The 25,477-nt window shown below is 56.4% G+C and overlaps 6 protein-coding genes across 6 annotated transcripts; 3 read left to right on the top strand and 3 right to left on the bottom strand.

The window, feature by feature from the left end:
- Positions 1-304: 304 nt before the first annotated feature.
- Positions 305-2,509, bottom strand: CH63R_13054 (Protein kinase; the record flags this gene model as incomplete). The annotated part of the gene is made up of 2 exons (XM_018308028.1): positions 305-864; positions 955-2,509. 2 exons carry the CDS (start codon positions 2,507-2,509, stop codon positions 305-307), a joined length of 2,115 nt encoding a protein of 704 aa, XP_018152445.1.
- A 6,244-nt stretch (positions 2,510-8,753) lies between these two features.
- On the bottom strand, positions 8,754-10,661 carry CH63R_13053 (uncharacterized protein; the record flags this gene model as incomplete). Its single annotated transcript, XM_018308027.1, has 2 exons — positions 8,754-10,389; positions 10,441-10,661. The coding sequence occupies 2 exons, from the start codon at positions 10,659-10,661 to the stop codon at positions 8,754-8,756; spliced, it is 1,857 nt and encodes a 618-aa protein (XP_018152444.1).
- Positions 10,662-11,290: 629 nt separating this feature from the next.
- CH63R_13052 (uncharacterized protein) lies at positions 11,291-12,256 on the top strand (the record flags this gene model as incomplete). Its single annotated transcript, XM_018308026.1, has 4 exons — positions 11,291-11,494; positions 11,568-11,731; positions 11,789-12,095; positions 12,146-12,256. 4 exons carry the CDS (start codon positions 11,291-11,293, stop codon positions 12,254-12,256), a joined length of 786 nt encoding a protein of 261 aa, XP_018152443.1.
- Positions 12,257-13,987: 1,731 nt separating this feature from the next.
- Positions 13,988-14,697, top strand: CH63R_13051 (uncharacterized protein; the record flags this gene model as incomplete). The annotated part of the gene is made up of 3 exons (XM_018308025.1): positions 13,988-14,065; positions 14,120-14,332; positions 14,392-14,697. The coding sequence occupies 3 exons, from the start codon at positions 13,988-13,990 to the stop codon at positions 14,695-14,697; spliced, it is 597 nt and encodes a 198-aa protein (XP_018152442.1).
- A 5,486-nt stretch (positions 14,698-20,183) lies between these two features.
- CH63R_13050 (Sap domain-containing protein) lies at positions 20,184-21,099 on the bottom strand (the record flags this gene model as incomplete). The annotated part of the gene is made up of 2 exons (XM_018308024.1): positions 20,184-20,896; positions 20,967-21,099. The coding sequence occupies 2 exons, from the start codon at positions 21,097-21,099 to the stop codon at positions 20,184-20,186; spliced, it is 846 nt and encodes a 281-aa protein (XP_018152441.1).
- A 1,939-nt stretch (positions 21,100-23,038) lies between these two features.
- CH63R_13049 (Calcineurin-like phosphoesterase) lies at positions 23,039-24,886 on the top strand (the record flags this gene model as incomplete). Its single annotated transcript, XM_018308023.1, has 4 exons — positions 23,039-23,053; positions 23,118-23,960; positions 24,020-24,546; positions 24,619-24,886. The coding sequence occupies 4 exons, from the start codon at positions 23,039-23,041 to the stop codon at positions 24,884-24,886; spliced, it is 1,653 nt and encodes a 550-aa protein (XP_018152440.1).
- Positions 24,887-25,477: the final 591 nt, after the last annotated feature.

Below are 25,477 nucleotides of genomic sequence, written 5' to 3'. Positions count from 1 at the left end.
GTGTTCCCCAAGACACTGTAAGTAAAGGCTCCATCCGAACTGTACTTGCGAGCTGGGTTGCCTCGCTTTGAACATGGTAAAAGAAACTGAATAAAAAACGAAAAGAAAGAAGAAAAAAAAGGGGGCAAGCAATGCCGCCAACGAAAGAGCACGTGGTGTGAATGCAGGCTTGTCGTCGCGTATGCCCGCCTACCGTTCGTCCCGCCTACTCGTACAACCAGAACCGACCCTTTCCATACCAGAACCCTATCCTGTTCCTGTCGTTTGCCCAGGGGTATCAAGGAGTGAAATGTCTCCAATGTCATCATACCTCTGCGCCCTCAACCTCTTCACGAAAACGCAGACCACCCTCGGCTTGGATCGCCCCCTTGACCCATTCGTGCTCGGCCACCTTCTCCAGAGTCCATCGACTCCTGGCGCGCTGCAAAAGACCCTCGGTAATCTCCATGGCGCCCAGCAAACCACGCTCTTTGAACTTCGCTTCGTTGCCTTCGTGATCGCCGTCCTCTCCTGCAAATTCGATCCAGCGCCATTCCGCGCGTGCGATGCGGTGGCTGGTACGGCTGCGCATCCGGTGTCCGTCCATTGTGTTGGGATAGGGGTCAAACGGCAAGCGGGCCTCGAGAAGCGCATAGAGCAAGACGCCGAGAGACCAAGCATCAGTGGCACGGCCGTCGTACGGCAAGCCCATGATGACCTCTGGCGCAGCATAATCCTCGGAGCCGCATCGTGTCTCGAGCTTTTCGTCGTCCGCAATGCGGCGAGAGAGGCCGAGGTCGGTCAGTGTGATGACCGAGTGCGGGTACGTCGTCCAGTCGGTCGCAGGATCCGCCAGCTCGGGTGCCGTCAAGTTGACGAGCACATCTGGGATTGTCAGCGCAACGTTTCTTTCTCTTGTTTTCTGACTTTTTTTCTTCTCTTCTTCTTCTCTATTCGTCAGTCAAGGTCACCTACTCTCGAGCTTTATGTCCCTATGGACGATCCTGCGATCATGCAGGTACCTCACAGCGCCCACCAGCTCAGCAAACATTCGTCTCAGCAGGGTCGGCCCGAGGAGCTGGCGGTGGCCGGTAGCCACGTCGAAGAGGTCGCCACCCGGACAGTGGCTGAGTACCAGGATGGCACGGCTTGGCTCGATGTTCCAAGCCTTCAGATGAACCAGCGAAGGGTGGCTGATGCTCTGCATGATTTCGAGTTCGCGCTTGAGTGACATTTCGATTCTGTCCTCGCTCGCGCCTCCTCGTGGGCCATGCTCGCAGACCTTTACTGCGACGAGCGTCTTTCTGAAGGACTGTGACATTTGCGATATCGGCGTCAGGCTGTCAGCCCGTAATGAGTCACCATCGTCGTCTACCTGGCTGGTAGCCAGCATCACGCGACTGAATGTTCCCTGGCCTAGAGTCTTGACGGCCCTCCATCTTCTCCTCTTTCTATCAGTGCGATCGTAGGCTTCAAAGTATTCGGGGACCGCCGTCTTGGGTTTGCCGGCAGTCGTGTCGGTCGAGTCTCTGGAGGACTCGCTCGGCGGGGGTGTCGGGGGCTGGGCAATGGCCGGGGTCAAACCCCTTGACTCGGCAAGATTCAGCTCGCGGCGCATGTGGGGCTCGTTACCGGAATCAGGGCCGTTGGCTGGCTTGGTATGGGAGCCGGACACTGTAATTTGCCGCTTAGGGACATAGTTCGGGTCGGGGATGTACTCGCTGATGCTACGGTTCCGCGCATGTTCGGCTTTGCCGCTGGCGGGGCCCTTTGCACCAGAGCTGTCGGCGCCATCGGCCACCAGACCGGCGTAGACCTTGCGCTTCGAGGCGTTGGCCAGGGCTGCTGCTATTGACTCGCCGGTGGCCGAGACGAGCACGGAGTCGGGGGTCGGGTTGGGCATCTGGTCCCTCGAGGGCGGTCGCACGCCGAGACGCTTCCAAGGACCGGGCGAGTCTCCTGACATTAAGGGTGAGGGCAGCGGGGTGACGTCGCTCATGGCAGACAGGATGGGGCTGGGCATGCACGAGCTCGTGGCCGAGCCAGGCCCCAGACTGTTGACGATGGCGGCCTTGAAACTCGGGGTTCGAGATATGGGCTTCAGGCTCGAAGACGAGGTCTGATGTTGAAGGCCGGTACTCGGGCGACGAGGGGTAGAAAGGGTGGCGTTGGTGTGAGTGTCGGAGCGTGTCGGTAGAGTCGAGGGGAAGTCGGAGGTCTGTATTCGAAGTGAGTTGGACTCAGCAAGCGGACTCGGGTCTGATCTCAGGGCGGCGGCGACGGCAGTTGGGGGAGGTTCGAGTTGTTGAAAGGAAGATTCTGACAGGGGCGGCGAGGGAGCTATCGTGTGTGCCTGGAACTGGATCTGAGGGTTTGCAAGATAGGGAAGGGAGATTTCGTCGAAGTCTGCTGCAGCAGCATTGTGGAGGGTGGTTGTGTCTGAGGCAACTGGGTCGTGGCTCCCATCGACCTTGTTCTGCCGTTGGGGAGTGTGTAGAGCAGACATGGACTGGGGTGGGCCGTTTGACATGATTCTATGTATGTGTGCAACGTGTGGACGAGGTGGGTACGGGACGCCAGCCGCCGGACGCCGGTCGTGCGTGTCGTGCGTGCCGTGGGTGTTGTGGGTGTCGTGGGTGTTGATGAAAGCGTCGTGGGGAGTGATGAAGCGCGAGGTTATCAATGGGAGGTGTGGCGGCCGTCTGCGATTCGTACGTCTTGGATTTGGGGGGGTGTAGGTGACTAACAGGCCGGGACCAGCGTCAGCCGCAACCTTTGGGTGTGTTTTTCCCCTTTGCTGTTGCCTTTCTTTTTCGTCTTTGTCGTGGGGCCCTTGAGAGATATGGAGCGCATAGATGGACGAAGTGTATGGCCGTGGGGGGTATGTTGGTTGGGTTTGGGTTCGAGAGGTACGAATAGACGGAGGATCGAAGGGGGAAGGGAGAGGGATCAATCAAGAAGAACTCACCCGTGCGGTACAAGCCTGAAGTCTGGCTTGGCTCCCTGGGTGCAGTCGGAACCCTAACAGTAGGATATCCGTCCCTTGGGTGGAACAGCCTTTCAGTCTCACCCTTTCACACACACGCTCTCGCTTTCACCCTAGCGGATTGACTCGACCCCTCGCTAGATACCGGTTTGGCGAGAGCGAGAGGGAAAGGAAGAAGAGAAGGCCGTTTGGGGGGGGGGTTGACGGCGGGCAAGGGTGGAAGTGAATTGGGGGAGGAAATAAAGGAGCGGGAGGAGTGAATGCACGAGTGATACGGATCCCGTAGGACGGTACGGATAGGAAAAGTACGGGATTAGACAGCGGAAGAGAGAGGGAGGGACAGGCAGGAAAAGGAAGCGACAGTCACTGGAAGAGAGTGGGGGAGGCTATAGGCAGGAACGGGAACTTTGAACATGGGGGGGGTGGCTGAGCTAGGTGCAGCAACGGAAACGGCAGCAGTGACAGGAGTGTGTAGCAGTGGAGGCAGAAGCATCAGCGGCAGCAGGGGAAAGAGGGAAAGGGAGAGAGATATGCACCGCACCGCACTGCAACGCAACGCCAAAGCCAGTGCCGGGAGAACAGGCAGGCCGGTGCAGGGAGCGCAGCAGCAGAGAAACAAAATCAAACGAAAAGAAAGAAAAAACACAGACAGAAAGAGTCGAGAGCAGACGACGAGCCAATGCCCAACCTCCTGGGGTCCCTAGTTGGTGACAGGGCCGTCTACCGTTCGAAACGGAGCTCAAAGTGGATTAGTCCGCCAGGGCGGGCGACCTCGCAATATTGTACCATCTGATTGGCCATGAAGTAACTCCGATACCCGCGGTGGAGCCGCCCGTCCCGTCTTAGTCAGCCGGCCGTCGCTCCTTGCTACAGACTTTACTCTGTACCATGCTTAGGTAGCGATGCCGTCGGTCTCCTTCGCCAAGGCACCTTAGGAGGGTAAGTATGGATGGATGGTTGTCCGAGCACCTGTACCTACATTAAGAGAATCGAAAAGGGCGACGGGAAAGTACCTCGCATGCCACTCCAGACCCTGCTTGCAGTATCTGTATTTGTATCCGTCTATGTCTGACTGTCTCTGGACCTTCGCGTCCATCGACTCCGAAGCCCCCCCCCCGTCTCCGGTCCGCGTTGTGTTGACCGGGGCTGTCGCGGTCCAGTCCCCACTGCCCACGGTCCAGATGGAATGGAATGAATGGCACTGCGGATCCCCAGAAAAAATGCCGCTCGTGACTTTTGTTGATTTTGCACTCCTGCAGAGTTTCTCTTCTTCCGTTGTCTTTACTCTCGTCTTCGCCTTGTCTGGTTACAACTTACAACCACCCTCTCTCCATGCCCCCCCCATCCCCCTCCCATTGCTTTTTTGTTTCTTTTTTTCCCCTGCAAGATTAGGCACCTTGACACAGACACACAGGCATAGATAGACGAGCCCATGGCTGTTGGCGGTTGGAGATTGGGAGTTGCCAGAACGCGAGGAGTACGTACCTTCTGCCGCCTTATCTCCCAAGCAAACGGGAACAAAGAAGACGAACAGGGTTCCACAATTACCCGGCTAGCCAGGCCATGATATTTCAATTTTTCGCGATCAAGGTACCGGAGGTAGTGAGTACGGACGGATACTGGACATTACTCTCTCTCTCCCCAGAGACTAGAGAGAGAGTGTGTCTGGACACACAAAGGGAAATGAAACCTCCAAATCTCAACCGACTTTGGTCTTGTCCACAACGGCCGGACAACCGTCGCCGTCGCCGTCGCCGTCCCTCATTTCCCCCACCAACACTTACAAACACCACGCGTCCCGCCGCCTCGTGGTTCGTCCCCTTGGCCGCCCCCCCTGGCTCCCCCGAAGCCAGCCTAGACACGGAATGGATCGTATCAAAGCGCCCGGTGACCGGTGGCCGGTGACAATGAGCGGCACAGTCATCGAAATGAGCCGTTCAGGAGGGCCTGGGTTGACTCGCCTGGAGACTGTTTGCCTGCCTCCCTCCCCCTTCCCTATGGCTGCGTCCAGATCCAGAACGCCTTTCTTGATGGAGTCCTAACGTTTGTGACGAGGCACGGCATTCCGCATTCTTTTTTTTGTCATTCGTTTTCTTGCCCTCTTCCCACCGAGGCATGTAGTCTAATGACTGCAATGCTAGGGGGGCACCACTGTCGTCGACCACATCCAGTTGCACGTAGCTAGGCGCAGCCGCCACGTCGAAACAGGCTGGTGCAGCAGTATCCGTAGATGAGATGGGGGAAGGGAAAACTTGGCTCCTCCACAAAAAAGGAAACTAGAAACAAATTACACATACTTAGAGACCTTGTGACACGTCTGGGTTCGTCGGTTCGACAAGGTTGCAAACTCTACAGTCAAAGACTCACTCGCCCACCAACCTCCCCTTGGCAGGTAATGCACCCCTCGGATATTACGTTACAGTGCATCACCCCCCCCCTCCCCATTCCTCCTCGCCAGGTGGGAAACCCCGGGCCACAGCCCGCGACAGGCACCGCGGTCGTCCATGTGGATGGACAACGGGGGGAGGGAGAGAGGGGAGAGGGGCCTTGACTTGTGTGCCTGTCCGGGTCATTATGGCCCACCACCCATGGTATTGAAGCCAAGGGCGCAAATCCTCATAGGGCAAACCCGGACGAGTCAAATTCGGCCTCGACCGCTTTGGGATGCATGGGCAAGGCAAGTTCCCACCGTCGAGCTGCGTCGTGGGTCCAGAGTCTTCGTTCGTTCTGAGGCGGGGTGATTGATTGTTTGCCCTTGGCTCATGCTGGCTATCCTAGCCGCTTTCTCCCTTGGTAAAGTTGGTGGTGCAACCACTCTGTAGAGACCGTTCTTTGGACAACGACTCTCTACACCGTGGCACCCCCGAGATACTGGAGGCTCCGTCCGACTGCGCTCTGTACATGTATCTGTCCACGTCCAGTATGGGGTAGATATGCGCCTGCAGCTACCGGCGTCTGACATTGCCATGCTGCGCGCATGCACCCGTTCACTGGTCGCTGGAAATGAGATAGATGTTTTAGATTGCCAGCGACGCAAGACGTGTGTTCGTTTGTTCTTCTTCGTCCTCAGCGACGGACCGGTATGGGCGCCCTTCCACCCCTTTTTTCCCTCCTTTTTTTTTCCCCGCACGTCACGTCGAATTGGGTTCAGCCGACTAACCCGGCCAGCGTTTTGCTCGCGGCGTTTTGCTAGAACGACGCCGTCGTCATCGCCGCCGTCGTCGCCAGCGTCTCACCACGCTAGCCATGCTAAGCTGTGAAGAGCTCTTTGCGCGGTTGGCCAAGTCGGTCTGCTCCCCCTCCGTCTCAAGCACGCTGCAACTCGTAGCGCCGTTGTGCCGGTGTACCGGTTCGTCCCCGGAGCTGCTGCAGTCGGGTTCGAAAAGCCCATCGGTTCTTAAGACTAAGACTTTGTGGGATTGTCGGGCAGGCCTAACTGTCTGCTGAGGACCTTACGCGACTTTGGAAAGAGAAAAAGAAAAGAACCGGGCATGCCATCCATGTGCCCGGTATTCGCGATGGCTCGCGTCGCGTGGCCTCCGGTGCGTGTGACATGGCAACGTTCGTAGGCCCCCCGAGTCATTCGCCGTCATTTGCCATCCATGAATGATCAATGCTTTCCTTGGTTTCCTGTCTTGTTTTGTTCGCGTGTGTTGTCCGGTTCGGCCAAGTGCAAATGACTTTTTGGCAGAGAGTCAGGACGCCGCAGGAGAATCGAGAGACCGGTTTCGGGGGGCCACCCAAAGGTCAATCGCCAATCTCCCAGGGCGGTGATCTTGCCTCTTCTTTTGGCCGTCTTAGGCCGGCCAATCCCGGCGCACATCAGCAGCACAAGACGGTCGACTCGCGCGACGGTGGACGTCCTCCGTTTTGTGATGCTGGCACAGACGGTCATACGGTCTGGGGGGGACGACTCGTCGATCCGTGCTGTCTTCTCAGCCAGCAAGTCAGCTCCTCCTCCTCATCCTCCTTCTCCTCCTCCTTCTCCTCCCCCTTGCCGGACCTGACAGCACACAGCGGGCGACAGATCAGCACAAACTATGAGCACGTTGACGTTGACATGGCATGCTCTGGGCTCAACCTGAAGTTCGGAGCCGTCCCTGGGCGCCACTTAGATGGGCATCCCTCCCATCCCCATCCCCATTCCCGTCCCGCTCCACGTTCGCCAGGGGCGGCGTCGATTGGCCGCCTGCGCCCACGATGGCCTGGCGATGCGGCCCATTGGTTCGTTTCCCACTGTGTGGCTTCAGTGCCATCCGCCAATGCCGCGATTCAAGGTCGACGCTTGTCAATTTGGAGTCTCCCGCTATGGCACGCACGCACAATGACGTCTGTAGCTGAGCTCAGATGCTCACCCGTCGTCAACAGGGAGGACGGCCGGCTCCTGAGGGCAGGACACTGATTTAGCTAGCAGACTACCACTCCCCCAGCCAGCAGGCGGTACTATGGCAGCCAGGACCTTGGGGCACTCCCCGCGATCGTCCCTGGATTTCTGGGCACCAGGGTATCCGGTCGCCGGGTTTGTGGGGCTCGAAGGATGTGCACGGGGTGCGGAGGCGGAGGGGAGGCCGGATCGGGAGAATGGGGTTTCTTTTCTGGATGCGGCACCGAGGCTCCGGTCTAGGCCGGTAATGCCCCCGGCCGTGACACAATAAGCAGCACAGGGTTGCTGGTGGTGTAACATGGCCAGCCTCTCTTGCAGAGGGTTTTGCAGTACACCCAGTTGTTTGTTGCGTGAAGGTAAGATCTATACAACGCTCCCCAAAAGAGGTAGTCGGCCCAACGGCTGAGTGCAGCAACACAATACAGATGAGATGGCAGACGACCTAGGTGTAGGTAGGCTTCCATCAAACCCTCGAGTTGGCTCACTGCATCTTCGAGCAGAATTAATACTAGGTAGATAGGTCTGAGAAATATTTACCGGCAGGATACACTCATCTCGTTTGCTTGGAATCAGGCAACGGGCTGCCTGCCTCGGTACCTACATGTTGTCGCGTTGCTTCGTCATCTTGTCTTGTTTCCCATTACTCTACACATTTACCCTGCTGTTTTGCACCAGGTAGTTTTTGTTTCTCTTGTCCTCGGCCTGCTCCTTCCATGGGTGCTGTTTCTCCTCTTGACCTCCCGCGGACTTGAGTAGACGGGGGGGGGGGGGGGGGGGGGGGAGGTTGCCTGTTCCTATTCCTTCCCTCCGTTCCTTCCCTCTATTTCTTTCCCGAAGGTCCTTCCCCTAGGTCCTTCCCTCGCCATCCTTCCTTCCTTCCTCTGCCGTCGAACTTCTTCCTTCTTTCCTCTTCGACCATCTTCCATCTGGACCCCTTTTGAGTCTTTTTCTCCTCCCCTGACCGCTTTATCGAAGTCTTTCCCTCCTTGTCTCAGCAAAGCGTATAGTAGAACAACACTCTCCATATATTCTGGACGTTCGTCAACACAAGGTGCCCTGCTCCCACAGACGCATGGCAACTTGATCACGTCTATCCGCCCGGCGCTGGTATACTCCGTCGGCAATCCCACTCAACAGCCCGTATCGTGCTTTGACACAGGACATCGTTCCGCCGAGGAGGCAGGCACCTTCGCTCACAAGCGCCAACAGGCCCTTGCTCTCGCCCTCCTCTCCTGCGAAGGCCATCTGACAGAGAGTCTGTGTTCTATGGATTCCCATCAGAGCCATCGCCAGGCGCATAGAGAGCGGCTGCGACAGAGACTGGATTCTGAGTTCTTCAAATGCAAGGTGACAAACGGCGCTGGAAACCCGGGCTGCCGCCAGTCGAGCTCGCACCACCCACATCTACCTGCCCTCTCCGTCGTGTCGGTACAAGTACTCGACTTCGGGATCGACGGCTTGGTCCTTCAAGCATGGTGAATATTCTGTCGAGAGCACGGCTGGCGACCCGGACTGCGATGTATTCGTCCATTCCAAACCACTGCTTGCGACCCCAGTGAACGAAGTTGTCGACGCCTTACCAGCCCAGCCAATTGGTGGCAGTTCGAGCCACCTCGGTGTATCTTCTTCGCCGTCGTCGCATTTCCATAGCCAGTCGGGCAGGTCTTCCACGTCGTTATTTCTGTCGCTGTCGTTGTCGTCGTCTCCAGAGACGCCCTTCGACATCGAAACCGACTTCTCCGCAAACGCCGCTAGCCGCTCCATGCGATATTGATGCACCCGGTCTGCTTTGGCCATCTTATCGGTTTGCCGGAGGAGCCTTTCCAGATTCGCCAATGCCGTCATCGAGATTCGTTCGTCTGCATCCGAGGTCAGGGCGATGCGGGCCGCCGACTTGAAAGATGTGATGGCTGCCGAGATGTTGGCCATTCGGTAATACTTGACTCCGAGCTCGAGGTTGACGGCCGCCTCCTGCTCGTCCGTCATGCTGCATGTGTTCATATGTGTCGTCAGCACTTCCACTGCCTCGTCCAACCGACCCTGGTTTTCTTTGCAAGCCGCAAGCAAGCCCGCGTGCGAGAGCGCCATGTCATCCAGCCATGGGTGTGTTTGCCCCGAGGCTTCGGCACGCGCCCGGTGACCGCTGAGCATCGCCTCACAGTCTTCCGGATCTTGTCGGGCAAAGATGCAGTCCAAGTAGTCGCTGTACAACAGGTGCGTCAGGTAGTTGGCCGACCCTACACGCTCTTCGATGTCGGGAAGCAGCAGCGAATACAGCCGCATGGAAAGCTCATAGTAATCGGAAAACTCCGTCGCGCCCAGTCTGCGCCAGATGTGCGCAAGAATGTGATGCGGTCCTAGAACGATGGGGATGAGCCCGGCCAGGTAGTCAAGAACTAGCCTCAGGAGGTCGTGCTTGTGATGTCGGTCTAGGTACCAGAGCAAGCAGACCGTACGGGCAACAAAGTCCGGGCTCTCGGCGGCCACGATCTCCTTGAGCGATTCGAAAGCTGGACCGAGGACACTGTTGATGTTGATTTGGTCACCCCTGATCATGCAGCGGTTCACCAAAGCAAAACTCGCAATGACCCTCTCGAACAAATCGTTACTCCGATCTCCCTGGTTGGACCGGCTGTTGGAACAGTCGACATCGAATTCACACCGCCAGCCCCCCGAGGAGAAGGACCCGTCGATATAGTCTCGGAATAGGCACAGCACTTGTTCCGTACTCTGCATCTCCATCGTCGGTGCCAGGGCTCTCGCCGGACTTGGGGGCGGCGAAGGAGTTCGGCAAGTCACCTCGAGGGCTGTCTGCACACTGGGCGTTTGGCCTGCTTTGAACTTGGCCATCAACGACGGGTTACGCTTCAGATACCGGCTGATGTTCTCCAGGTCTACAGGCTGCCCGCGTATCCTGAACTCTGTCGGCCTCCTCAACATGTCTCGGTCCCGCTTGAGGAGCATAATGGCCAGGACCTCGTCCCCCTTGAGTTTCTTGTCGAGGCCCCATTTCCATATCCTCGACTTGTACATCTTGACACTGCACGTGTCGGTGAGCCGCGTGCGGGAGACCAACGAGGCGTGTACTTACGTGGCGACAAAATGATAGTCACGTTGCATGGTTTCCATGACCTCTTTCAATGATTTTTTTTCTTCCTGGTACAGCCGGGTGATGATAGGACGCTTGGTTTCCCATATTTCGGCGGGCACGCGCTTGCGCGGCTTTGCCGGCTGCCCAGGACTCGCCTTGCCATCGACTTCGGAGTCGGTCGACGCTTTCTTCGCGGACACGACCATGGTGGGCGCTAGCATGGCCTTCGACCAGTCGGGGAATCGAGTTCACGGTAGCAACAGCCTTGGCATCAATGTCGGCACCATGCACGAAACAGTCAGGAGTGGTTTTTTGTCGAGATGTCGTCGAGCTACAACAACTTGGGAAATTATTTGACAAACGCGGGGAACGATTGAACATATTATTTGAGGGCAAGGAAAAGGGGATTCGGCAGGTTAGCAGACGGACCACACCACAAACTATTCGTACACTAAGCCCGGCAAGGCTCCATCTTCCCGCCTTCAGTCAAGCATGTCCCGTCTGTTGGTGGTCCTCTCAGCGGCGACAGCATACGACCCACCCCTGCAAGGTGACAGCAGTGGGTGGCTCTGCAAAGATACCTTGTGACTTTCCACAAGCGGGACTGTTACATGCAGTAGACGGCCAGCCGTCGAACCGCTGGCGTCTGCCATCCATCCTGCAGGGGAGAGAATGGTTGTTGGTGTCTTTGGGGCAGGGGGAGGGTTGCATGGCCAGGAGCAACAGACCAGCAACGATATTGTGGCTGTTGGTCTTGCAAGTTGAAAGTTGCAACGCAACCAACCGCGAAGGGGGGCGAAATGAGTCTACAACCCTTGAGCTGGCTGTCGCGCCAGCTGCCTCACAGGCCATGCTGCTGCCGAACACTTGCTACGACATCAACATTAGGAGTACGAAGAATTACAAAGATCTCCTCATCAACTTCTCTGTCACCAATCGTCCCGATTGCCCAACACTGGCCCGAAACTTGGATGAGGGCGCTGGACAATTCACTGCCTGCTCGCCTGCCCGGGGTGGGGACACGCTTGGGGCTTCGACTCTATCAACACTATATGTACTGCGTTCCGATACAGCAACAATTCTCAGCTGGGAGTAGAAGGGCTACATCACGCTACGCATGCGAACAGGTTACCAATGCATTCCGTACAAGAATCTACGGACAAACAAGGCTCGTCAACTCTCTCTCTCTCTCTCTCTCCTCCGACTACGACTTCGTGCAGGTGTCAACAAGCTCAGAGTCAATGCTTCTGGCCCTGTCCCTAGCGAACGGATTCTACGTTCCGTCCAGAACGTCCGTACAGATCAGAGCGTCAGCTAGGCCCGTTTAGGGACCATAACAACCAGACAGGTTGGATTTGGGGGCCAATGACACCAAGACTCGCGCATTCGGCACGTTGATTGGCAACGGAACGGGCTACCAACCAGATGATGAGCAAGACTGCAGGCTTGCTGCAACCGTTTGGCATCCGCCGCAAGCCAAGCAGAAGCACCACCAAGAGAGCCCCGTTTCGAAGCGGGTGAATCCATGTGGCATGAAGCCGCGTTTCCTCCTTCCGTCAGCCAGTCGATCGGCTCGACTCGCCGATAATGCCGGGATTGTGTTCGGTCTGGATTCCGGCGTGGGGGCAGTGACAGATGGCTCATCGTTCTGTCTGGTTTAGTCTCGGCGCGCAAAACTGCGAACCCCTTGGCGAACGTATCTCAGCGGGAACTCGGAAGCACCATCGCTCCTGGTGCAGAATCCTGCGGCAACATCGCAGTGGCAGTTGATATTGAGAATGACGTCGTCGGCAAGGAGACAATTTATCCAGAGTGAATCTTGAGCACCGATCACAGCTTTCCAAGACGATAGATGTAATCCGCAACGACGGCTGGCAAAGGACGGTTCAGGACTCGGCTCGCCAACAATCAGCACGCCATATGGCCGATTGCCGCATGCACGTTAATACGAAAGTAGGCAACGAATTGCTTGGCAAGTGGTTGTTCCAAACTAAACTTCCAACAGCCGTCGGGTCATCCAACTCCCGCTCTTGGGGAGGGGTGTGGACTCAAGCGGCCTCGACTTCTCCACCCGACGTCTTCCCATGCCGCCATGCGTGCTGGTAGAGGTTGTCGACCTTGCACAGAGCCAACAAGTACCCCGGCCATTTCGGTGGACCACCCCTTAACAAATAGGCCATCTGTACAGATGATACCTGGAAGGATGGTCGGTTTCCACTGCCCTGGTTCATGGAATTGGACACAGAGGCGGCCGTCCAGCGAATAATGGGTGGCCATGCGAAATGAGACATGACGCAGACGCGGGCGGCGGGAAGGCAGAAGACCATTGGAGGGCACCTACGATCATTGATGGCTCCCCATCGGCTTTTCCTGTTGTGGAGGTTTCTCAATGGCTGCCTGGCCGCCCTTGTCGGATCTTTTTTGGCGGCCCAAGCCTTCCTCCAGGCTCTCATTGCGCTTCGGGGGCGGCGGTGCTCTCCCTCAAGTCTCCTTAGGCTGCCATGTTCTTCACTCATTCGAGGCTGCCTAGAGTCAGTCTCTGGTCTTCATCTTCTATCCTTCGAGGCTCATCTAGGAGCGGCGGCGGCGGCGGCTGTCACACCAATGGTGTCATTCGGTGAAAGCGGGACACTGCTAATTCGAACACCAATGATGCGAAGATGATGATGCTCTGTGCTAGTGGGCATGAAATCCAGCCGGGCCCCGGCCCAGTTTGAGGCCAATTTAGACAGCGGCTGTCATGGAACCAGAGGCCGATCCCGCTCAGATCAATTAGGCCGGGGGAAACGGCCTCGGGATTGGTCCCAAGCCTCAGCCCTATGTTGATGCAAAGCAGCGATGGTGCACTCGATGTGCTTTTGGTTCAGCAACGCATCCGTTCCCGGGTCAATGTCGGGGTGTCGATGCCGGCATGCTTCATCCTTTTTCTTTGTCGGATTCAACAGTCACCAATATTGTTCTGATTACAATCTTCCCTGATACACATTATTGTTGCTTTGAGGCCATTCAGAGTCGCAGAAGTCCGCGCCCACAATTTGCCGATATTGAGGGAATAGCAATGAAGCCACTCACTGAGTCGCCTGTGTACTTGGCTGACTACAGTCTCGTACCCACGCTAAGCACACCTATCCCGGCAACGATGCTGGTTAGCGATTCCTTCGCCGACTGGCACACGCACATGATCTGGCATGGAGGGCGGAATTTGGTTCAGACGTCTAGGTGCGTCCGCCATGGGTGCGAAACCGGCGACTTGGGCGACCGCTCCCTTCCCCGGACAACCTTCTTTTCTCCTTCGACAACTCGACCGTTCGTTCCTACACACAACCCAGAATAGATTCGTTTTTGAATCCCAACCAAGAGTACCTACCCGCAAAAGTGCTTCCTTCGGGGTGACGCTGGTCCCAGAACCGGGGCTTACCAGGCAGATTTCCAACTGTGCCCGGCGAGACTCTCTGCTGCCTGCCTTGGGCTTGCGGGGGTGTGGGCTAGACCCGAGACAAACGAGAGCAACGGACGGCTCTGCCTAGAGGATGGCCAAGCTTATTCGATGTCATTGAGGCGCAATGACAGCTCCCGTCTGCCGTTCTCTAGTACAACCTTTCCTAAGCTTCGCCTTGGGTGGTTGGTTCGTCGACTTTCCAAAGTCCCTCCACCATCAATCCTTCTGACCTCGCCCTAGACACCCGGTCATGGTCGGAACTTCCTTTCTACCTACGCATTGTTTAAAGATATAAAGCTCGCGCAAAGAGCCGTCTTCAGAATGAACCAGCAAGATCACCAGCCTCTTCAACACTCCAAGAGTTCTACTTCGTCTCGCCAACAACCGCCCATCCAGGCAGCTTACACCCCACAAGAAGCCTGCGATCTCCTCCGCAAACTTCAAGAGACCACAGTACGCCTGAATGCAAGCCAGGCATGGTGAACTCGACTGACACAAAGGTTCTTGCTTAGGTTGCAGCTCTAAGAACGTCGAACAACAACACCATGAGCTCCAACAACCCCTACGGCGGCGGCGGCAGCTCTAAGGGCACCTCGCCCGATGACAAGAATAACGCGTACGACCAATACGCCATCTTCGACGGCCTCCTACCTAGGATAGAGACGAGAGGACAAAGCAAACACTCGTCCAAGAAGAGCAGCGGCAAGAAGAAGGAAGTCAAAAGCTCAGGTCAACAGTACGTCCCTCCGACAGACAGCCAGGACGCAGGCACGGACACGGGAGCGGGCGCGGGTGCTGACGGATCAAAAAATAGCTGAGGGGCTTGCGACTCTTTTCGTTTCCCCATCTGGGCCGTACTGTTTGCAGAGCGAAGTTGCGACCCGTGGATGGTGCGGCTGGGTTTCGCAAGGCCAAGGAACGCTCGAGGTTGGTTAACCAACACGGTAACCAGTCACTGCCATTGACGTGAACTCGGACGACTCGTTTTGAACGGCAGAGACAACGAGAGGGGGAGGAGAGCATTTGGCAATTGGAATGGCCGGTCTCGAATCTCAGTCAGTAGACTTCGAGGTCGAGTATCGTGTATTTTGTTTTGATCTTGGCGGAGGCGACTTCCAGCGGACCGTCTTTTGGACCGAATGTGCGGATCGAAGTAGAGGGAAGAGGGCCTCGATTGCCACCGGCGTTTGGTTGGGCCTGCTTTTGACAGCGTGAAAGAATTGTTATAGGAAGGTCGGTATGTCAATTGGGCTTCACGGCCATTCTCCCACATCTCTCTCTGCCATGCATCCATCCACAATGTTACCGAACCAGCGCGTCGTTTTGACATCCATCTGAGGGGCTACGGAGAAGTCCACGCTGTCATGTTTGGGGCCAGGGCAGCCTACTTCACAACCAAGTTCTCGCATAGTGGGTAGGAGCCCAGACGCGTCGGCTTCTTGGGAGACGAGGCATCTACGGGGAGCTGCCTGTCGGCACTCCCTACGGATACAAGATGCTCCCACAGTAAGCTCAGGTCATCCTCGACGTTGGCGGCACGCGTCGGCCTCCTTTTGACTGCAGCAGCATCAGACAGGTCACTGACGCGAGTGAGATGTTCTCCCGGCAGCGAAGCGCCTAGAGGTCACCCGCCCATCCCATGAGTAACAAACAAAGGCCAACCGCACCTGGCAGCTTGGGACTCGAGCAAGACCGGGTTGTTGGTATCCCCCCCCTGGTCCATCCCCGTCCGATGGGAGCATGTACGATGATTGTTATGCGACAATGCATCGACACCAGCATCCGACAAATGGGGCCCTCAACAGGCAGACTTTTCTACTTGTTTTCTTCTCTTCTTTCTCCAATCTCTTCGTGAAACCCTGATTGGAAATCGAAGCGAGAACATGGGGTCCCAGGTCCCAGGTCCAGGGATGAAGGGGGGGGGGGGGGGGGGGGGCACAAGAAAGAGAACCCGTTGGTCGTTGGCTTCCAAAAAAACAAACAAAAAAAACCCTTCGACCTGATTGCACCAGCAGCCCACCTCGTAAAACATAACTTGATCCGGGGGCACGGAATAGCACAGCGTCGGCCGCCGGGTGGGGTAGGCGATGTAAGTTATTGATGCCGGGGATATATTGAAGAGCCCTATTGAAGACTCGGAGGGAAACACACACACACACACACACACACACACAGTTACACACACAGAGAAGGATGGAGAGAGATGTGTGTGAGTGTCTCACCGATCAGCCGACGAGAGTGGAGATGCCGGAGCTACCCGGACGGCGGGGGGTTGAGCTCTGAGATGAACAAGGAGAGACGGATGGCAATGAGCCCACCCGCCGAAGTCGACGATGTAACCGGTGGTGATCAATCTCACATCAGCATCACCACAGACAGACACACACTGACGATGTCTGGCCGCCCCCGCTTCCACCCGTTGGGCCATGAACCACACAGGTCAGTCAGCCCCGGTACCCGGGCGACGTTAGACTCCTCCCGTTCACCGTAGGCGGCGCGGGCTGGTGGGCTGGTAGGCTGGTAGGGGCCCACGCGACACCAACCTGGGAGTGAGCTGTTACTCTCTCGACCAAGAACAATCTGGCTTTGACTGTCCGCAACTAGTTACTAGCCAGGCCGACGACTTATTCTGCACCGGCCTCAGACGACAGAGGAAAGGTGGAAAGACTGGGCTTCACCGGGGGGGGGGGGGGAGAGGGGTCTTCAAATGTCACGTTTTCTCGGCCCAACAGCGCGAGGATGGATTCGACCCCTCCGCAAGGAATGTGTGTGTGCGCGCGTGTGTTGTGAGGCTTAGGAGGGGATGCGCGTCCGTAAGGAGTCGGTTACGGCCGCAAAGGAGGAAGCATCCGTAGGATGGGTAGGGTACCCCGGACCCTTGGGGATGAAGAAGGATGCAAGCAACATGCGGTCCTCTGGTCGCGCCCTTTGGGTTGAGTCCTCACGCTCAATGCCCTCTCTCGGTCGACGGGGTATCGACACAAATCAGCAGCAGCAGCAGCCGCCGCCGCCTTACACGCCTTACCAGCCGACGATCAAGGAAACGAAACCGGACATATAATTCGAGGTTTATTGCACCGCACCTCGGTCACCCCCCACATCCATAATGCACATCGGCTGGGCCTATGTCGTTGACGGGGTCTGCTCCGATGCACCTCGGGTCACTAACATCGTCCATCGTTGGCCAGAGCTGTCGAACCCCCCCCCCCCCCCGCAATGTGTCTCGCATCCCAGGAGCGGATGTGACAGTCGATTTCAGGCAATCTCCAGCACCAACATGTCCGTACAGCAAGCAGTGTAGACACTCCCAACAGCATTCTTGGTCTTTTGGAATATCCATGTTGCTGGCTGGGCTCCCGGCCGACGCCCCGGCCTTGTGCTTGTTGCGTCGCCTCCTCATGGCTCCACAACGGCGGATACACCGCCTTTGCCGCACGAGAGGACCTCGGGGGAACCGTTGACGTTGTCATATCGGTTTGATACATGGGCCACGATCAACCATTCAGACCAGAGGGGTGGATATATAATCGATGCCCATAAGCTCAGCCTCGCTGCCGAGTTCCCGGCCAAACATCTACGGGCTTGTCCTAGGTCGTTGAGTCAGTCTGCAGATTCCTTCGAGGTTGGCATCCCCGTCACACTTTGTCAAAGAACATGTCGATCTTCGCTCGAAACGACGAGGACTTGGGGGTCTCCGAGCCCGGGCCATCAGCCTATTCAGACGTCAACGAGCGCAACGGCACAACTTTCGGTCCCTTTCCCCCGTTGCTTATTCTTACTCTTCCCAGTGACCGTCACGTTCGGTGCCCTCATTAACTCGGAGGCCTGCCTTGAAGTTACTGACGAAAGAAGACAGGCAAACCCCGCCTCTCTTTTCCTGTCTCTTTCTCTGCGCCAGGATCGTGGCATCTTAGTGGCAAAGCATGCCCGCACGTGGACGCCTCTCCCGAATGAAGAATTTCTGACCACTCTTCCATGTTCTGGCAGGTTTATGTAGTCTGTGTCCGGGGGATCTCGTCTTGCCGAGCTTCCATAGCCAGATGACTTTGGTCACTTGCTGTCCATCGTCTCCGTCCGTATCGCTCTAGCGCTGTCCCGAGATTGGGGGAAATGACCCTACGTTATCTCGGAACGGCTTGGTTCCGGCATACTCTCATCACAACCCTTGGCGAGCCAAGGGTTGTGATTCTCCGCTGGATCTTCTCTTGGGAGGCCAGCACCCCGGCCCCGCCATTCCCTTGACATCGGGAAGCGTTAAGACGACTCCAACCGGTCCATGCTGGGACCCACGCGAGGGACCCCCCGGCCAGGATGGTGCTCTCTTCTACAGATGCTATGGATACTCCATTGGTAGGACTGTAACGTTTTACTCATGTATGTCTCGCGGTGCGCCACCCCTTGTCGTTGCCCTCGCGCGTGGCTGGGTCTTGGCGGGAACGGGGCTCGCTGTTGGGGGCAGACAACAAGCATGGCTTTCTTTGCCATGCCTTTCGGGTGGGGAGCTCAAGGGTTCTGCCTGGTCATGATCTAGGGTTCAAGGGTGCGTCGTTGTTGGACGGGTTGGGGACTTTTGTCCTTGCTGTGCCTCTCTCGCTCCCTGAGACTGCTTTCTCTAGACTGGCCATCCAGGGAGTGAACAGTCGGATTCGTCGCATTTCCTTGCGTCACGTTTGCTGATTGATGTCTTTTTGTGGGAGTGATGGTTGACAACGAACGAGATGGCGAACCGAGGACAGGCAGAGCAGGACATAGTAATACTCACGAGGGCCGAGATGGCCCAGGTGTTGTGGTTCGGGAATACTGTCGCGCCTGGAGTTTTTCTGCCTTAGTTTCATTGTCCGGAGGTCAGGGTTTATACATAGTGTCCATCTGGGAAGACTGATGGGCCTCTGCATGCTTTGCATTTGGATCACTCTTCTGACTCTGCCTCGCCGCGTTGTTTGATCGTCGTCTGCTACAGACAGGGGACGCAGACGATGCTGTTATTCTGCAAGACCGTTCGGTCTTCTCAGAGGTGCTGGGGGAGGGCCTCGCGATACAGCTTCCGGAGCTCTGGCTATACACGCAAGGGAGGGGCCAGCTTGGGGCTGAACCTCTAAGGGCTCAAGTATGCCTCGCGATAGCGAGACGTTGCGTGTACGTGATAGGTATATGGGGACTGACATGGGTGCGAAGGCGTGTGGTGCTTGTCCTTGCTGGAACATATTTCCACGCTTATAAGTGAGGTGGCCCATCAGTGGATGGAAGTGACTCGACAATGACCCTAGACTTGGTCTGGGCCTTGTGGGTGTTCTTTTGACGCATATGAACATCAGGTGGCGGGAGTAGATCATTAGGGAGGTGCTTCGGCGGGATTCCGTCTCCAAGGCGTTGATGAAGGCGAAGGGCAACCTGCGGGGGAGATTCGTGATGAATGACCTGTTGAGAGGTGCCTGTGGGTGCATGTTTGCTTGTCGAGTGTGCCTTGTGAACATATATTGTATTGAAACAGGACGTGATCCCGAGAGGTACTATGTGACGACCATGCCAGGGTTGACTGTCGCCGTCGCCGTCGTCGAGTGCTTCTCGGTATCTTTCCTGGCATGGCTGACTGAGCACGACGCGTACGGGAACAGTAAAGAGCCAGGATTGACGGTATTCTAGAACCCCGTGTGAGCGAAAGTTATCCTGAGCCAGAATCCGCCGCCACCTAGCTCTCACTCTCCGCTTTGGACGCTGTATCTCCCACAGCGGGCTTCCATGACGACATCTTCCGAGTCTGCATTTTAGTCGCCAATGACAGCGGGGGATGTGGTATGCACACATGTCGGTGTTGTTTTGTGTATGAGGCATCGTCACGGAGTCGGGCAGCACTGGAGAGATGGAAAGATAAAAGAGAGAGGTTGACTCAGGGGGCGCCAGCCAGATAGACAATCCTTCGCAAAAAGTCGGGACAGAGGTTCCCTTCCCAATCATGTCTGTCGTCTGATAAGTCGCTCGCGAGGTATCCGGAATACGGGGAATACAAAAAAAAGACTTTTAGTTCTATTCCATTACTGTGAAAAATTCTTGTCGAGGCGACGCGCGTCATCAACACCGTCTCGTTTGGTTTCGTCCTTGACCGGTCATCCCTGGAACAAAGATGTATGTGTTGTATTCTCGAGTCCTGCGCTTGCGGCGTTTGCGTTTCCTCAATCATTCGTCGTAGACCGAAACGCCAACCACCTGACCGTGGGCATAGTATACAGACCCGATCGTTGGGACTTTCCCCCCGCCTCTCCCTCTCTTCCCCTTCTACCCATCAAATCACAGTGCGCGTGTGAAATCAGGCGGCGAACCGCTTTGCTCTGGCATCCAGCTTCGCCTTCTCGGCGGGGTCAATAGCAGCGCTGCGTCTGGTATCGCGGGCACCGCTGCGGTTGCCGCGGTCGCCGCCGCCAGCTTGACGTCCACCAGGATGTCCGTTTCTGTTGCCGCGGCCGCGACGGCCATCTCCTCCACGACCATCGGTGCTCTGCCGCTTGGCGTCACGTCCGGACTGCTCTTCTGCGTGTTCAGGACGGCCGCGCTTGGGACGCCTCTCTGGCAGGGCCGAATCGAGGCCAGCGACGCTGCCAACCTCGACGCCGAACTTCTTGGCGCGTTCGGCCTTCTTCTTGGCCTCCTCGTCCTCGTCGATGCCGAAGCGCTTGGCGCGGTCTGCGCGCTTCTTGGCCTCTGCTGCTGCGTCGGTCGCGTTGAGGTTGAGAGCAAAGTTCTCCTTTGGCGCCTCGTCTGCGGTCTCTGCGGCCTCCTCGGGCTTCTTATCCTCTTCGCCAGTGGTCTCGGCGTCGGGCGCGACGTCGGGTGCGGCCCCAGCGGGCTCTGCGACGTCGGCGGCGGCGGCGGTGGGCTCAGCTGTGGCGGACGCAGAGGCGGGTGCAGAGTCGTCGACGACGGGAACAGCTTCAGTGGCAGCAGCGGTCTTTGGTGCCTCAGCAGGCTTGGTGGCCGCGGGCTCGTCGTCACTATAATCGATCTCGTCCTCCTCTGCGGTGGCTGTAGTAGTAATTGGGTCAGTCTCTGCTTGCGACGGATGGAAGCGCGCATCTCGGGTCGGTCGACGTACCAGGTGCGGCTTGTTTGTCGTTCTCCTTGAGGCGGTTGACAAGGTCCAGCTTGTTGCCCGTTGCAGGAAGGCCTCTCTCCTGGAGTAGCTTCTTGAGCTCGGGTACCTTCAATGAGCTGTAGTCGGTAGGCATGTTTGCGACAACGACGACGACGGCGACGACGTGGGAGGGACGGAAAGCAGCGGCAACGAGTAATGATTGGATAGGATGGCTGGATTTCGATGCGACGGCGTTGGGGTAGAATGCGCGGTCGGATGCCGAGAAGAAATTGATGATGGCAAAGGAGAGGTGGAACTGGGCAGAGCGGAGAGAAGGGGGCGGGCGATGTGATGTGATGGATGGATGGATCGTCGGGGGTTATGACGATTTTTGAGGCGCGTCGTTGCTGCTTTGGTTCGCAGGACGACAAGCTCTGGGAATTGCGAGGCGGCAGCAGGTGCTGCGTCCCCTACCTACCTCCTTCCTCAGTGAGGTATCCATCCGTACTTATCCGTATTTTGCTGGAGCAAGCATGAGTACGTACCTTTTGGGAATGCAGAAGCACGGACCATCGTTCTTTTCTGTTCCTGCATGGCTTGACATGACACTTGACTGACGGTAAATTGATAGGGGAGGGGAGACACTGAAATCGTTCGGTTCGATGGCAGGGAAGTCGGATCGTGTACGGATGTAACGGCTGAACTGACGTCAAGTGTGAGACGTACGCCGTTGACACGCCTGTAGACTTCCATCCCAAGAATGGGCAGAACAGGAACGAAACGAGTGAACAAAGAAACAAGTCCAACGGCACCTCTTCTCGGATGTTGTGCCTCAGAGTCCGGGATGGCGTTTTCTTCCCTCCTTGCAGCCATGCATGTAACATCGGCGGCATGGGTACATGTTTCCGGCCGAGAAACAAAGACGCTGTTGAAGTCATCACAAGTCCGGACCAGGAAAACAGCCTCATCACAAGCTTGAGTTCGTGGCTTGGCATCTCATTGACGACGGGAGTCAACTTCACGTGATGTGACTCGATATCAGCTGCGTTACATTGCATCCTCAACCTATTTACTTCCACCTATAGTTCTGTCATCCCAAGACTTGACGATCGCTATCCTATCTTGTGCTTGTTGGACAGAGGGAAGCAACCGGGAGGATGGCTGTGTATCAAACTCAATCCGATGTTGACTCGCGTTCATCATCTGTGACTCCGTCAACAAAGGGTGCCATTTAATTATTGATATCTTACATACTAACCTACATGCGTACGTATGCCACGTGGTCGCAGACAATGACATGGAATGGGAGGGTCCCCCGACACCGACACAGCACAAGACGACGATGCGGTGTGCGACTTGCGATATGCTGCTGCTGCCGCTCTGTTGCAACTTGCGACCGGTTTCTCGCGCAAAGGCTCGTGCCAAATGGCCCTTTGTCTCCTTTGCTCGTCCCCCTCATTTCCACATCCCCTTTTTCTAGCCTTGTCATGAAAAATGGTACATACTTAGGTAGATGGGTAAGTAATTAGATAGATAGGCAAATAGGTGCCTTTCGAGGTAGGGAAGAGCCTGTGAAACCTAATCGAGTACGTGCCGTAAAGGCCCATAAAATACAGCACAAGCAACCACTAATGACACCTGATTCCTGAACAGAACCGTGCTGCTACCCCAGATTCTCGCCGCTGCTCCACCGAAATGGGCCTCTCACGTTACCTACTTGCCGTACCTTACCTTACCATAGGTACCTTCCTTACCTTAGGTGCCTAGATTCATCATGCCCTTTTCCTCCTTTTCCCGACAATTCCTCCCCCTGCAACCTACCCACTGAGCTGTCTTTCGAGCTGATATCAAGCTCTCCCGCGCCGTCCTCGAATTTTTCTTCGATTCTCTTATTCTTGTATATTCGATCTGCGGGGCCATGGTATGGCCTAGGCAGTAGCTTCAATAAGGCTCGTCCGAGCCGATTATTCGTCTTCGTATTCCCCCCTCCAACCCAACCAACCCAAGCAAGCCTTCCGCGATATCACGCCGCCATCGAGTCGCTATAGACGTCCACCCTCCTCCGCCTTGCGACAATCTCGAGCTCGCCCAATATGACGCGCCGTATAGTGAGTGCTGCTTCCGGGATCGACTCCTAGTCGACAGCCGTATTGACCGATTGCCTTGCCGCAGGTGCGCACTATGATCCAGCTCACCGCGGTGACGCTGCTGACCTTCCTCGTCGTCTTCTTCCTCGACCGCAACTTCCGCGTCCTCCCCAAGTCGATGCATCACTACATGCCTCAGCACCACCACGGTCTGATTATCACCGATATCACGGTAACAAAATGCTCCGCCATCAACGTCTTCTCCTCATGCAAACTCGACACGGACAAGTGGCACCGCATTGAGAAGGATCTGTACCTGGGCAGGTCATGGACCACGAGCGCATACGTCCACATCGCGCGAAAGAAGGAGGAGGAGCTGGTCGCCGAAGACAAGGTGGTGATGGACGTCTCCGTCGGACGCCTCGACCCGGCGACGGCCAAGAAAGGCGAGGAGGACGAGCGGTGGGAGAGCAGACCCTACGGCCTGTGGGTGAAGCGATCCTCCAACCAGAAGGATAGCGACTCGAAAAAGGCCGTCACCGGCATTGATGTGCTCTTTGGCGACGACGCCGTCGAGGCCCGCGACGGATGGGAGATCACCGGCACTCCGTTGCTCCTGCCGCTCAACGAAGAAGTCCCCGTAACCCACATTACTGTCCGACGAGGGAGCCAGAAGGAACCTCACAAGCCGCAGCCGCGCATCCCCGAGAACGGCCGCTTCAAGATTGTCCAGCTGGCCGATCTTCATCTCAGCACCGGCGTCGGAAAGTGTCGCGACGCCGTCCCCGAGACGTACAACGGCGGCGTCTGCGTGGCGGACCCCAGGACGCTGGATTTCGTCAGCAAGATTCTCATCGAGGAAAGGCCGAATCTGGTCGTGCTAAGCGGAGACCAAGTCAACGGCGAAACCGCTCCCGATGCGCAGTCGGTGCGTAACGAATCGTCCTGGTGTTTGTTGGCCCGGACGCAAGCTAATTTGTGTGGCAGGCCATCTTCAAAATCGCCCAAATTCTCATCAGACTGAAGATCCCCTATGTTTCAATCTTCGGTAACCACGACGATGAGGGATCGCTTCCGCGTGCCGCCCAAATGCAGATCCTCGAGTCCCTACCGTATTCCCTGGCCAAGGCTGGACCCGAAGAGATTGACGGTGTCGGTAACTATTACGTCGAGGTCCTTGCTAGAGGCAAGTCGGACCACTCGGCACTCACGCTTTACATGTTGGACTCTCACGCATATTCGCCTGATGAGCGCAAGTACCACGGCTATGACTGGATCAAGCAGAACCAGATCGACTGGTTCAAGAAGACGTCCACCAGTCTCAAGAAGACGCACAAGGAGTACAGCAAACTTCACATGGATCTCGCCTTCATCCACATCCCACTGCCCGAGTATAGAGACGCAGACCTCGCCATCAAGGGCTCGTGGAAGGAAGGCGTCACTGCGCCCAACTTCAACTCGGGCTTTCGTGATGCCCTGGTCGAGCAGGGTGTCGTCATGGTCAGCTGTGGCCAGTAAGTTCATGCCCTTTTTTCTTTTTCTTTTCCCAACCTGTATGCAAAGCTTTCTGCTAACGCGGGGGGAAGCGATCACGTAAACGACTACTGTTCCCTTTCTTTGGACGGCGAACAGAAACCGGCCCTCTGGATGTGCTACGCTGGCGGCGTGGGATTCGGCGGGTATGCAGGCTACGGCGGATACCACCGCCGGATACGCGTCTTTGAGGTCGACACCAACGAGGCTCGCATCACCACCTGGAAGCGGGTGGAATGGGGCGACACCTCAAAGAGGATTGACGAGCAGATGATTGTCGATGCCGGCAGCCCTATCGGCATCAGAGAAAAGAAGGCATAACAGGACTCTTGGAAAATCTCTACTCGCTCTTTGTCGAAACTGGGTTCACTGTTCGAGGAATATTCACTCAAACGCGGAAATGATTTTTTTTTTGGAGTTTCGGATGGGTTGACAGGTGTTTTTGGGGTTTGGTTGGTTCGTCAACAAGTCTCTTAGCGTGAGGACTTGCGGTATTCATAGCATGTTTTTCTTGGCTCGGTGAAGTCACTGGCAGCAGATTGGCATGGCAGCAGAATGATGGCCGGGTAGGGGTTGATGTCTTGCTGGGTGATGTGTACATGTGCATCTTTGGTAGAACGATGTAAACGGCCTCTTGACGTGTCTATCCATACCTTGCCGCGGCGCCAAAAACATACAATATCCGATTATTTCGCCGAGACCTGGGCAGCTGCTACAGACGGCTTGAGGTTGCTACGTAGATGAGAGGGGGGTAAAGGGATGTTATCAGATGTCCTCTCATCCGTCGGATGAGAATTAGGTGTGAGTTGCTACGATGCCTTTCACCCGAACCACGGTTCGACTTGGTTCGGTACGCAAGCCTCGTCTATGTCATCTATGTCATACGAGTACTAGCATGTCAGGTAGCCTTCG

This window comes from Colletotrichum higginsianum, chromosome 9 (assembly GCF_001672515.1).
Source record: "Colletotrichum higginsianum IMI 349063 chromosome 9, whole genome shotgun sequence".
NCBI classification, from domain to species: domain Eukaryota; kingdom Fungi; phylum Ascomycota; class Sordariomycetes; order Glomerellales; family Glomerellaceae; genus Colletotrichum; species Colletotrichum higginsianum.
The sequence above is the reverse complement of the archived record's forward strand: the minus strand, read 5'-3'. Positions and strand labels throughout refer to the sequence as shown.